Source organism: Sorex fumeus, unplaced genomic scaffold, assembly GCF_029834395.1.
Source record: "Sorex fumeus unplaced genomic scaffold, SorFum_2.1 ptg000093l, whole genome shotgun sequence".
In the NCBI taxonomy this organism is placed as follows: domain Eukaryota; kingdom Metazoa; phylum Chordata; class Mammalia; order Eulipotyphla; family Soricidae; genus Sorex; species Sorex fumeus.
In genome coordinates this window covers 3561527-3574264 of record NW_026606150.1, presented here as the reverse complement: position 1 = coordinate 3574264, position 12738 = coordinate 3561527, and the positions used below count along the sequence as shown (strand labels likewise).

The window sequence follows — 12738 nt, the reverse complement described above, 5'->3', positions numbered from 1 at the left end:
CCTCTGACCACCTCTGTGTAAGGCACTGTGCCAAGGGAGAAAGTGGGGGCAAAAAAGGAGAGAGGGAAGGGGGTGACAGAGAGGTTGGGGTCAGCAAAAAGGTAAGGGTACGGGGGTCTCCAGAGGCCCAATGCCCTACCGGGTGCCAGCTCAGCCCCCGCCCACCTCGAACCTGGACTCACCCCTTGCCAGTGTCCCCTCCTCCACCCTGCCCGTGCCCGCTGCCATCTGCCAACTGGGCAGTTCTGGGTAACAAACCAAGGCGGTGGGGGCCCTGCCGCATCCTCCTCTCTCCTCTGCCACGCTACGGCCTAGACCCCACTGCCTGCCTTTGGTGGTCCCCCTGCAGTAGCTTCGGATTCGGACAGAACCGCAGGCCAGTTGGCGGGGTCACCTGCTCCCACAGCCTTGGCACCAGGTGGGTGCTTGGGCCAGTCTGGCAGGAGGCTGATGGCAGGTGGCTCCTCCGTGCACATGCGGATAACCTGGAGGTCCAGTGTCCCGCGAAGCTCCGGAGTATCTAGGAAGGGAGAGGAGCAGAGAACAGAGTTAGGCCTTCCTGGGAGCTGACACCCCCGCGACCCTGCTCCTGGAGAGGGGAGGCTCTTGGGGGTTAATGGGGGCTTTGTGAGCATCTGCTGTCCAGCCACCAGGTTCTAGGCGCACCCCAGGGAAGCTAAGCCACTGCCCCATCTTTTACCTTTGGTCACGCCACTCCACTGAAAACTTGGGGGTGCGCTAGACTAGGGTGCTGCCCAGCATGAGCAGCTAAGGGCCTCTGCCCCCTACGGTACCGAGGAGCGATCATGCAGGTGGGCAGGAGTGCTGGCCAGGCCTGGGGTTAACTCGCCCAGTCCCCCTGTGTAGCCTCTGCCATCTCCAGGGTCGCCCCCACTTCTCTGAGACTGGATGTCTCCCCAGCAGAGCAGAGAGGCTACAGACCAAACTGGGCGCCAAGATGGAAAAACGGGCTGCAAAGTGCGATCGTGCTCAGGGGCCAAACCAGAGCCTGAGGAGAGAGACGGCCTAAAGGCGGGGGCCCCTGGGTTCCATCCCACAGAGGCGAAAACAAAAAGGTGGTGACTGTAACTACTGTGGTGTCGGCCCCGAGTGTGACCTGCTGTGATGTTCTTCTAGGGCTGTCCCTATTTTAAACTTGTTTGCTAAGGAAACCGACCCTGGCTCCCACCTCTCGCGAGGTGCCAGCTCCCAGCTCTCACCGCACCCCTAGGCCCACCCGACTGCTCTGCTTCAACGGGGCCGAGAAGACGGTCTTGCTGGTACTCAACAGGACCGAGCAAGTCCGGGGATGTGGCTGAGGTGGCAGAGGCCCCAGGTTTGACCCCAGCACGCCATGACCTCCCAGAACACTGCAGGTTATGAGCACCCAGAGCAATTCCGTCAAGCCTTTTCTGCTTGTCTGTGCCTGAGTTGATATGGCACCCGCCTTTTCCCCCAAAAGGAAGTCGCTGAGACAGGGTCGACGCTGGCTCATTGGCTCGGCCATTCAACAATCTCCGGTCCAACAGGGAGCAGAGAAGTCCTGGTGGCCTTCCAGGAATGGACAGCCCAGCAGGAAGGCCAATCAGTGAGAGAAATTAAGTGGGTTTTGGGGGCCACACCTGGCCATGCTGGGGGTAGCTCCTGCTGGTGCTTTAGATCACGTGATGTGGGAGATGGAGCCCTGAGCGAATGAGATCGATTATTCGGGGACGTAATGTGTTCTACGTGCAGAGGGGGAGCAGCTGGGACCTCTGGGAGTTACACGTGGCAGAGATCCGTGGGGACAGCTGAGACCAGCATTCTGGGCCAGGGGGACAAAGGGGATCCTGAGAAAAGGTCGTCAGGCACCATGAGGGCTCTTCAGTGGAGTGGTGACTAGTTTTTTTAATTTCTTCTTTGGGTCCCACCCGCACCCCCTATACTCAAGAGATCATGTGATAGTGGGGAGCAAACCCAGGTTGCTGCATGTGCCTGTGCCCCGGCCCTAAGGTGCTACCCCAGCCAGCCTATGGTTTGCGTTTTAGGCAGGAACACTGGCTGATGGATGAAGGGGACCAGACACCAACAAACAAGTATCAAAAGCCCAAAGATTAGCTCCAGGTTTGTTCCAGAAACGAGCAGAGCCGTCTTGGACCAGCCACAGGGGAGGGGGGTGACAGGAATGTGGATCTGAACACACTTTGGCCAAGAAGATGTGGGGCGTGAGAAAAAGGATGACAGGGGCATAGTACGGGCAGACTCGGGAGCTCCAGAGGGGAGGGAAGAATGGAGAAGCAGGGGGGCTGAGGTGAGGCGAGAGGCTGGGGGCTCAGTCAGGAGTTCAGACAACCACACAGCACAGTCAGAAGGACCAACGGTAGAGAGAGGCTGGAGGGGAGAGGCCCAGGTTAGAGGGCCAAGGACAAAAGGTGGGGGGTTGTGAACAACTGAATGGTATTGAAATAGGATTGTGGGGGTGAGTGCAGACCCGGATGCGCAGTTGGGCAGGCACTCATTCAGCCATTTGCTCCCCAAATCCTCGAGTAGCACCTACTGTGTCAGTCCCAGAGGAATCAGTCAGCACCAGACAAATACCCTGCCTCCCCCGAGGAGACGCCGCCGACTTTTTCCAAGAGAGAAGGAAGAGGTGCCAGAGCGGGGAGGCCGCTTGCCTTGTCTGATCCACAGCATCCCATGGGGTCACCCAACCCCATCAGGAGTGATTCATGAGCACAAAGCCAGGGGGCTGGAGTGATAGCACAGCTGGTAGGGCGCTTGCCTTTCACACGGCCGACCCGGGTTCGACGCCCAGCATCCCATTTGGTCCCCTGAGCACCACCAGGAGTAATTCCTGAGTGCAGAGCCAGGAGTTAACCCCTGTGCATAGCCGGGTGTGACCCAAAAAGGAAAAAAAAGAAAAGCCAGGAGTAAGCTGAGCACTGCTGGGTGTGGCCCCAAAGCAGAAAAAAAACATGAAGATAACTAGAGATCCAACTTGGGAGGGTGTGAATGAACGAGAACGCCAAGAGAGCAGAGAGGGGTCAGAGAGCTAGGGCAGTGAGGAAAGCATACATACATTGCCGTACATGCAGCCAAGCCTGATGCGATCCCTGGCACCCCACAGGGTCGCCCGAGCCCCACCAGGAGTCAACCCTGAGCACTACCGGGGGTGGCCCCAAACCAAACCAAAACCAAGCAAAATAACCAGAAGGCGCGAGGTTCAGACCACCAGGCTCAGCCTCACAGAAGTCACCTGATCTTCCTGAGAGCCAACTGGTGTGTCGTGGGCCCAGAAAACAGGTCGCCTGCTCTGCTGGACGCGATGAGCGGGACAGCTGCTGTGGGCGAGGGGAGGAATGGTTGGAGCGAGGCCTGGAGCCCAGGGCAGAAATACACCCGGCTACTCTTGACCGGGCGGGCGGCTGGCCCTGAACGTGGCACTGACCCTCCCAAGGCCCACTTTCCTCCACAAACTTCAAACCCGAACGTTAGCTGTGGGTGTCCTCAAGAGTTAATACGGGTGCAGAACCACATTAAGGGGCTGGAGAAATAGCACAGCGGGGAGGGTACTTGCCTTGCATGTGGCCCACCTGGGTTCAATCCCCGGCATCCCATATGGTCCCCTGAGCACTGCAAGGAGCAATTCCTGAGTGCAGAGCCAGAATAGGCCCTGAGCATCATTAGATGTGACCCAAAATGGACCAAAAACAGGAAAAAAAAGGGGGGGACTGAAATGATAGTGGGGTGTTTGCCTTGTAATACAGCCGACCCAGTCAATCTCATGCATCCCATATGGTCCCCTGAGCATTTCCAGGAGTAATTCTTGAGCGTACAGCCAGGATTAACTCCTGAACAAGCATCGTTGGGTGTGACCCACATCCCCGCCCCCCCCCCCCACGAAATCCAAACCATTAAGGGGACAGAATGATAGTTCTGCATATGGGTAGGCTGCTTGTCTTGCACGCGACTGACCCCAGGTTAATCCCCAACATCCTATGTGGTTTTTCAAATCCCACCAGGAGTGATCCCTGAGAGTAGTGCCAAGAGTAAGCTCTGAGCATGCCGGTGTGGAGTCAACAAAGCACATTAAGGGGTTAGACAGAACATAGCAGGCAGGGCAATTGCCTTGCACGTGGCCCACTCAGGTTAGATCCCCAGAACGGTCTTTTAAGTCCCACCAGGACTGATCCCTGAACACAGCTGGATGTGGCCAAAAATCAAACTTAAAAAAATAGGGGAAGCATACTGTTGGCCAAGTGAGCTCTGTTTTCAAACGGGGGGATTCAGCACAAGTTCCCCATACCCCGCAGAAGGTGAGCACGGGGCAGTGTCCGTGCAAGAAGGGGAGAGGAGGAATGCAGATCTGGGGTGTGTTTGGAGCCCCAGGCCAGAGAAACAGCCGCCCACAGCCAGCACTGCCCCTTTCCCTCCTGGCTGACCCTCATGAACCCCAGTACCATGGCCCTTTTGTCCACGCCTGGGCCAGCGTGCGGACACGCACACACCTTCTCTGGGGATGAGCTGTGTCTGCCTCTCTTGTTCCAGGCTCTGGCTTGTCTCTGGGCAGCGGTTCTGGAAACATCAATAGCAGAGTGACAAGTGCAGACAGCGGCGTCCGCCTGGTCAGGCCCTTGGTAACTAAGGGCACCATGCGACACGCAGAGGCCTCAGCAGCAGCAATGAAGACAAGGACTTGCCCGTGAGAAGTGCTGTGCGTGCCCGTGTAATACACACACACACACACACACACACACAAGCACTCTCCCCCCACACGGCCGGACCTACTCAAATCAGATGCCACTAGGACCTGACCACAGTAACCTCTTCCCTCTTCCTATTTCTAAATTCTTGACTTTTCTTTGTTCTGGGGCCACCTGGCAGTGCTCAGGGGCTATTCCTGGCTCTGCACTCAGATACTACTCTTGGCGGGCTCAGGGCACCATATGCAGTGCTGGGGATCAAATCCGGGGTGGCCATATGCAAGGCCAGCACCTTACTCACTGTACCATCTCTCAGGGCACCTCTAAGTCCTGGATTTTGTTTTTGTTTTTTTTTTCCAGCCCCTCCCCTGCCCCTAAATCCTTAATTTCTGAGCTTCCCTTTTCAGGAGACAGAATCTTTATTCAAGTAAAATCTCTCAAGGGCTGGGGAGACTGCTCACGGGGACGGGCAGGGGCCCAAGTACTGGCGTGCTTCTATGCAGAGACCTTCAAAAATATGGGGCTGGGGAGACAGCTCAAGGCGTAGAGCACAAGCCTGGCATGTGCAAAGCTCTGAGTTCAATCCCTGGCACACCCCCAAAGCACTGCTGGGTATGACCCCATTTAAAAAAAAAGGAAACCAAGATGTTGGAAAAATAGTGAAATGGGAAGCCAGAGACACGGGATCAACCCTGGCCCATGTGGTTCCCCAGGCACCACCAGGAGAGATCCCTGAGTACCACAAAGTGTGGCCCCAAAATAAAAAACAAAACCAATACAGAAACGGCCAAGTGAAAGCAGACTGGCGAACGGAGGCCTCTGGAAACAGTCAGACCATAATAGGTCTATACCCTCCACTTTGCACAGAACCATCACGGAGGTTGCCAGACCGTCTGTACAGAGGGTCAGGTGCTTGCCTTACACATAGCTGACCTGTGTTTGATCCTTCACGATCCCCTGAGCCCTTCTGGAGTGATCTGAGTGCCTGAGTGCAGAGCCAGGAGTAAGCCCTGAGCAACACTAGCTGTGGCCCCAAACCAAAGAATTAGAACAAAGAAATATCATTGTGGGATTGGATCATGCCTCCCCCGGACTCCCAGACACACCCGCTGGGTACAAAGTGGCCTCAGTCATGTCATTCACCAGATGGCTCTTCAGGCACCAGGGACACCAGCAAGTCACTTGGTTTCTTCAGTGCTAGATTCTGAGCCACTTTGAACTCGACCCTTCCCAGGACAATGCTTGGCAAAAGTCCCAAAACACTGGAGTCCAGGTACTTGAGTCCCCAGGCAGGGCTGAGACTCAAGACAAAAGTGAAGCACCAGGGGCTGGAGCGATAGCACAGCGGGCAGGGCGTCTGCCTTGCACGCGGCTGACCCAGGTTCGATCCCCGGCATCCCATATGGTTCACCAAGCACCACCAAGAGTAATTCCTGAGTGCAGAGCCAGGAGTGACCCCTGAGCATCGTTGGGTGTGACCCAAAAGGAAAAAAAAAAGTAAAGCAACAGATCACCGGGGTCTTTGCAGGTAGGAACCCTGGATTCAAGCCCTGACACATGTTCCCCAGTGCCACTAGATGTAACCCCTCAAAACAAAAGCCTGGGGGCTGGAGCGATAGTACAGCGGGGAGGGCGTTTGCCTTCCATGTGGCCGACCTGGGTTCAATCCCCGGCATCCCATATGGTCCCCCAAGCACCACCAGAGCCAGGAGTAACCCCTGAGCATCGCTGGGTGTGACCCCCCAAAAAAAACACACCAAAAAATCCCCCCCCCAAAAAAAACAAAAGCCTTCCATCTTCTCAGGGTTAAATCTGCCTCAAGATCAGCAAAAAGGAACCCGTTTTGGCAGCATGATAAACTCAGAGCGTCTACATTTCTGCACACAGGGAACCCTGCTGGAGGAGTCAAGTGGAATTGAACCCTGCCCCGACCCTACTCTACTCTGAGTGAGCGCACACTTTGGATAGGCTGTCTCACTCACTCAGGAAGCGCTTCCTGGTGGGTTTTCAAGACGAAAGCAACAGGTTCAGCCCTGGGCTCCTGGCAGGTGTGCCCATCTAATGTGAATTCTGCCCCACCCCCTTGCCACCCTGCCCATGTCCTAATCACCAGGACCTGTGAATAAGCAAAGTGGTGAACAAAGGAGAAATAGATTCAGGGGGGCTCCTGACTCTGAACAAAGGGCTTATCTGGGTGATCTGGGTGGGCTGGATAAAGTGGGCTCGCTTCCACCCCTCCGCTGGGTATGGAGAGAAAAGCAGAGCAGAGCACAGCCCAGGGAGACCCATCCTGGCTTTTGCCCTCCAGGCCCGACGGGTAATAAACTCGGGCATTTCTATCTACACTGCAGGGCTGGAGGTCTTGGGGCTGCAGTAGAGGAGGCACAGAGATGCATCAGAGATCCCTCGTGCCCAGAGGCGTGTTCTGAGGGTACCCACACCTTTGCTCTCCTGCTAAAGGTCTTTCGGGCCCTATCCACCATAGCGGGTAGGGGCTGCTCAGGAACCCACCGGACACCACCTTAAGTTTGGAAACAGGTGTTAGGATTTGGAAGTAAGCTCAGGGAGCACTCAGATGCACCTGCGTTTCGACTCCCTTCAGTGAAGCCCCCCACTCTGCTCAAGGGGGGGGGGGTGTGCAACCAGTCTGCCCCGTCTGGCTCACCTGGTGCTGGCGCACCCTCCTCCTCTATGGGCTGACTCTTGCTGACAGAGGCCCTGAGGTGCGTGTGGGAGAAGAGCTGGAGGACGAAGCCCGGGGGGAAGGTGCCATCGGTGAAGTGGCGGACTTCCACGGGTGCAGCAAAAGCCTCTGTCGGGGAGTCTGGCGAGAGCTCGTCTGGGAGAGGACGGACACATAAGCACCTTAACTTCCCTGAGGCCAGGCGTGAGTAGGCCTCACTTTGGCTGCCCACCCCCACGGGGGCTCCCTTTCACCTGGGTCTGGGTCAGGGTCAGGGTCAGGGTTCAGGTCCAGCATTTTGCTCACAGACCGGCCTCTCTTCTTGCGGACGGGTTCCTCCCCGGGGCCCTCCTTCCATCTCTGCCCACGGGGCTTCCTGGTCCCAGGCTCAGCAGGGGGCGCTGCAGAAAGACCCAGCAGGTTCCTGAGGGACCAGGCCTGAGCCCACCACCTTGGGGTGGTGGAACACCCTGCCTGGTGGCTGTTCTCCACCCTTCCACCTGGACTGACCCAGGAGTTCGAGAGGGCGGAGTCCCCTGGGCCGGACCCGTCTGGGCAGGACTGCATTGTCCTCTGAATCCAGGAGAACCACGATCTCTGCCGGCATCTTGGTGGGGTCGAGCCCGGAGTCAGGGTCGCTGTCAGGGCCTAGGTCTGGAGAGAAAGAAGTGCCGCTGGATGAGCCACAAGCCCCAGAAGGCCTGTCCCCCTCTCCAGCCCCTCCCTGCCAGGCCCCACTACCTGGGTTAGGCGAGCTGGGCTGCTCAGCTCTGACGTCCTGCAAGAGGGCCACCCCCTCGCTCCAGGCCTCCAGGATGTTGCTCTTCTCGGCCCGGCTCAGGTCCAGGGTGTGAGGGTGCTGCTCCAGGATGTGTGCACGGGCCGTGTCTGCGGACGGGGCCCAGATGACGGCACCGCACACCATGCACAGAGCCTGCCCGCTGCCTCCTGGACTGTTCCCCACCAAGAACTCCTGCTCCCAAGGCATCTGTTCCTTGGGCTCCTCACAGACGTCAACTGCCTCTGGTGGGCCAGCCCTGGGCAGTGGAGGCTTCTCCTGCGGGGCCACTGCAGGGGAAGATGGGGACATTGTCAGTGATGGTCCCAAGGGCCAGAACACCGGGTCTTCCGCAGGGAGCCCAGGGGGTGCTGAGACATTACACAGCCTTGATGTCCCAGGACATGCACGTTCTTCACCAGAGGCTCCCCCACTTCCACAGCCTGGCTGGAGAGACAGTACAGTGGGTATGGGTAAGGTGCTTGTCTTGCACCCAGCCGACCGGAGTTTGATTCTCAGTATCCCATATATATCCCATCAGGAGTAATTCCTGAGTGCAAAGCCAGGAGTAAGCCCCAAGCACCACCGGGTATCACTCCAAAACGAAACAAAAAACTTCCACAGCGGTCTATAGGCCCCATTTCAGACAAAATATCACTCAGCCCCCATGCAGAAATCCACCTTCTTGGGGCTGGAGTGATAGCACAGTGGGTAGGGCGTTTGCACGCGGCCGACCCGGGTTCGATTCCCAGCATCCCATATGGTCCCCTGAGCACCACCAGGAGTAATTCCTGAGTGAAGAGCCAGGAGTAACCCGTGTGCATTGCCAGGTGTGACCCAAAAAGGCAGAAAAAAAAAAAGAAAAAGAAATCCACCTTCTTTAGGGGACTAACAGAAAGCACTGCCTCTGTGGATCACTCCAGCACCCACTGTCGTCATCATTGGTCTACACCATCCCTCCAGCTTCTCCCACCTTTCCCTTCAGGCCCTCAAGCGTTTATTGTACCTTTCTGGACCACACTCAGCTGCTCAGGGATCAGTCCTGGCAGGACTTGGGGGACTATATGCAGTATGACTCCGAGAATCAAACCTGGGTGAGCTGCGTGCAAGGCACACTGTTCCTCTTTGGCTCCTTTACTATTTGGGGAGTGGGGCACACTCCCGTCAGTGCTCAGGGCTTACTCCTGGCTCTGAATTCAGAGGCTACTCCTGGTGGGGCTCAGAGTGCTAGAGAATGAACCCTGGTTGGCCACACGCTAGGCAAGCACCTTAACCCTCATCTTATCTCCCCACCCCTCCTTTACTGGCTCTAAAAATTGTACCCGTATTTTACTTTCCTCTCCCTTCTCTGTCAGTGCTTGTGGGACCTGGCATGTGGGTCACTGCGGGGTGCGGGGAGATGAACACAATTCAGGGTCTGAGATCTACAAGGCTGAGAGCCACACAACCACGCTGAGCTGGTTCCTTAAGTCTGCAGCTTGGGCTCATGCATCCAGATGAAGCCAGTGAGCTGGGCCAACTCCAACCTTTCCCTCATGGCCCTGCCCAAACCCGTGGGGGTCTTCCCAACCTCTGGCATCCGGTCACTAAAGCTGTCGGTCACTAAAGCTGTCGGCCCCTCAAAGGGCTGCCACCTTCCCTCACCAGACAGCACCCCATATCCTTTCACTCATTTCCTCCTCCTCTCCCCCTGAGCCTCCCCAGCTGCCTGGTGTCAGGGTCCAGGAGGGCATCTCCAGCTCCAAGAACAGTGCCTGGCATACAGGAGCACACTGAAAAGGCAGACCCTCCTCCTAAAGTGGCAATCCTGGAGGGCCCCCGAGGCAAACCTCAGACCCCTTCTCTAACTCCTTGCTGTGGTAATCTTGCTCCCTGAGTGGCCTGCCAGCAGTGCCCACCAGCCTCTCCCCTCAGTTCCACCTCCCAGGCTGCTTCCGCTCCTGACCTCTGCTCCTGACTGTGTCATAGCAATGTAAACTAGTCACATTCGATTTTTAACTCCCAGTCCACCAGTCCGCACCCCAGCCTTACAGTTTCATCCAATGGATTCCTGTCCTCTGGTACTTAATAGCTGCTTGGGCCAACGATCTTAAAGCCATCTTTTTTTTTTTTTCCTCGCCCACCTCCATCTTTCTAGAAACTTCTATTTCTAGGCTTGTGTACTGTCTTGCTCTCTGCTTAGAAATACCCACCCTTGAGTTATTTACAAATGGCTTACCGCTCACTTCTTGTGAGCCTCTGCTCACAATTCACTTTCCTAGAGAACTCTTTTGTAACCACTCCAAGTGCCAAATCAAAACTCTCAGCCCTGCTCATTTCTCTGGAGTCTGCTTCAATGCTCCATGAACCCCTTCTCCCCACCTGACATACTTGGGTTTCGGTCATTTCTACCTAAACCTCCCCCAAAGGGTGTACACAGACATTTACTAGAATTTCAAACCGCTCACGAAGGGCCCCAGGAGCGAGTCCAGTGGGTAGGGTGCTTGCCTTGCTTCTGAAGCTAACCCTGCCTTGATCCATCCCGTCATTCCCAGAGCCCCTCCCCCCCACCTCCCCCTCTGCCAGGGCAATCATCCCTAAGCACAGCCAGGAAAGGGTGATCCCCCCAAAACAAAACACACAACAAATAAAACAGTGCTGTCCTATACAATAGGTACCCCCCCAACACTTGTTGAATGAACCAAATCCCCCTCCACTGCTGAAAGGTTGTTGAGCTGGATCTAAGGCCCAGCACCACACCTGCTAAAAGGGGGAAGAGAGGGGTGTCCCCGGGGGGTGATGGGGGGCTGGGAAGGAGCTTGCCTTTGCTTCCCCATCCCACACCAAATGCCTTCTCCCTCCTCTTGGGGTGGGAATCCCCTCCCCAACCCCCTCCAAAGGGAAGACATATCCGGGAATAAAAGGCACTTGTACTCCTATCTTGAATGCAAAATCGGCCCCCAGGGCCGGCCTTTGTGGTCTCGGGGTTTATAAAACGCCAGCGGACTCAGGGCTTGGGGGAGGGGGAGCGCGGACTCCCAGCTCCGATCCCCTCCTCCCTCGGGCCAGTCTCCTCCCGGGGGTCGCTGTGCGGCCCCCCTTCCCCCACCCAGCAAAGCCATCTCTCCCGCCCCCCCCAGAATCCGGGCAGTGGGCAACCCCCACCGCCCCCCACTCCCCATCCCCCACCCCGGGGGCTCCGACACCTGTGGCTTCCGCCAGCCGCGGGAGGGAGCGGCGAGGGGCTGAGGACGCGCGCGGGGCCCACCCGCCACCCCCTCCGACCGGCCACCGCGGCCCCTCGGCCTAGCACCCCTCTGGGCCCCCCCCTCCCCCGGGCCTGTGTGTGCGTCCCGGGCGGCGGGAGCGCGCGGCCGGCCTGAGGGGGCGTCGGGGCACGCGGATCGAAGGCTGCAGAAGCCCCGGCGCCGAGGCGGGAAGGGCTTCGGGGAGGGGGGGGGGGGGGGGAGGCCCCTGGTCCTACGCCTGGACGGGGCCGAGCGCGCGCGCCGGGGCTCCAGACCCCTGAGGAGAAAAGGCGGGGGGGGGGGGTCCGGGCCGCGGGGCTGGGGCTGAGGGGCCTGAGGCGCTGAAGGGGATTGAGGGGGCTGAGGGGCCTGAGGGGCTGAGGGAGCTGAGGGGGCTGAAGGGCCTGAGGAGCTGAGGGAGCTGAGGGGGCTGAAGGGCTGAGGGGCCTGAGAGGCCTGAGGGGCTGAGGGAGCTCAGGGGGCTGAGAGGCCTGAGGGGCTGAGGGAGCTGAGGGGCTGAGGGGCGCGGGGCCGGACGCGGAGGGCCCTCCCCTCCTCACCGCTGAGCACCGGCTCGGGCCGCGGGATCACGGCCACCACCATGGCCTCGTCCTCGTCCTCCTCACATTTCAGCGTCACCTCGAAGCAGTCGAGCGCCGCGGCGCCCTCGGCCTTGAGGGCCATGGCGGGGCCGGGGGCGCTGGCGGCGCGCCGCCCCCACATGCGCGGCCCCGAGCGCGCCGCCAGCCAGCCAGCCGGCCGGCCCTGCCCTGCCCTGCCCACCCCCCGCCCCCGACCCCCGGGGCCTGGCGCGGCCGCGGTCCGGCCGCCCCGAGCTCTAGAGCGTCCGGACCCCGGGCGGGGAGGGCGCATCCGGGGCCCCAGCCCCCCGCCGCGCCCTTTTATGGAGCCTCATTGTGGGCGCCCGCCCGGCCGGCTCGCCGAGGGCCCGCCCCCCGCCGCGGCTCAGCCAATCGCGCGAGGCCCCGCCCCCCGCACGCGACCCCGTTAGGTCCCGGCGCCCCGCACGGCGGCGGGAAGGGCCGCGCGCTCGGGGGGCCGCCGGCCTACGGGCTTGAGGGCGTCTTCGCGCCAGCGCGGCAACTCGCCCTCCGCGGGGGGTCGGGACGGGGATGGCGGGGGGAAGGGGGGCTGCCGCGGGGGTGTCGCCGACGCGACGCGAGCTCCCGGGTTGGGATCGCGGTCGCGGTCGCCCTTCCCTGGCCACGTCCGCCTGCGCTCGGGAGATGCCCCGGGCGGGAAAACGGCGGGGGGTGCAATGGGTGGTGGGGGAGGGCGCGGAGACCTGGGACCCGGCTGAATTCCTCCCGATCTTCCGGCTCTGTGTGGCCTTGGGCTCGGTCCCTG

The 12738-nt window shown here is 59.2% G+C and overlaps 1 protein-coding gene across 1 annotated transcript; it reads right to left on the bottom strand.

Moving 5' to 3' along the window:
- Positions 1-207: 207 nt before the first annotated feature.
- On the bottom strand, positions 208-12117 carry SPINDOC (spindlin interactor and repressor of chromatin binding). The gene is made up of 6 exons (XM_056131751.1): positions 11931-12117; positions 8107-8433; positions 7879-8019; positions 7620-7772; positions 7303-7521; positions 208-520 (listed from the first exon to the last, which is right to left on the bottom strand). The coding sequence occupies exons 1-6, from the start codon at positions 12091-12093 to the stop codon at positions 312-314; spliced, it is 1212 nt and encodes a 403-aa protein (XP_055987726.1). The 5' UTR covers positions 12094-12117; the 3' UTR covers positions 208-311.
- Positions 12118-12738: the final 621 nt, after the last annotated feature.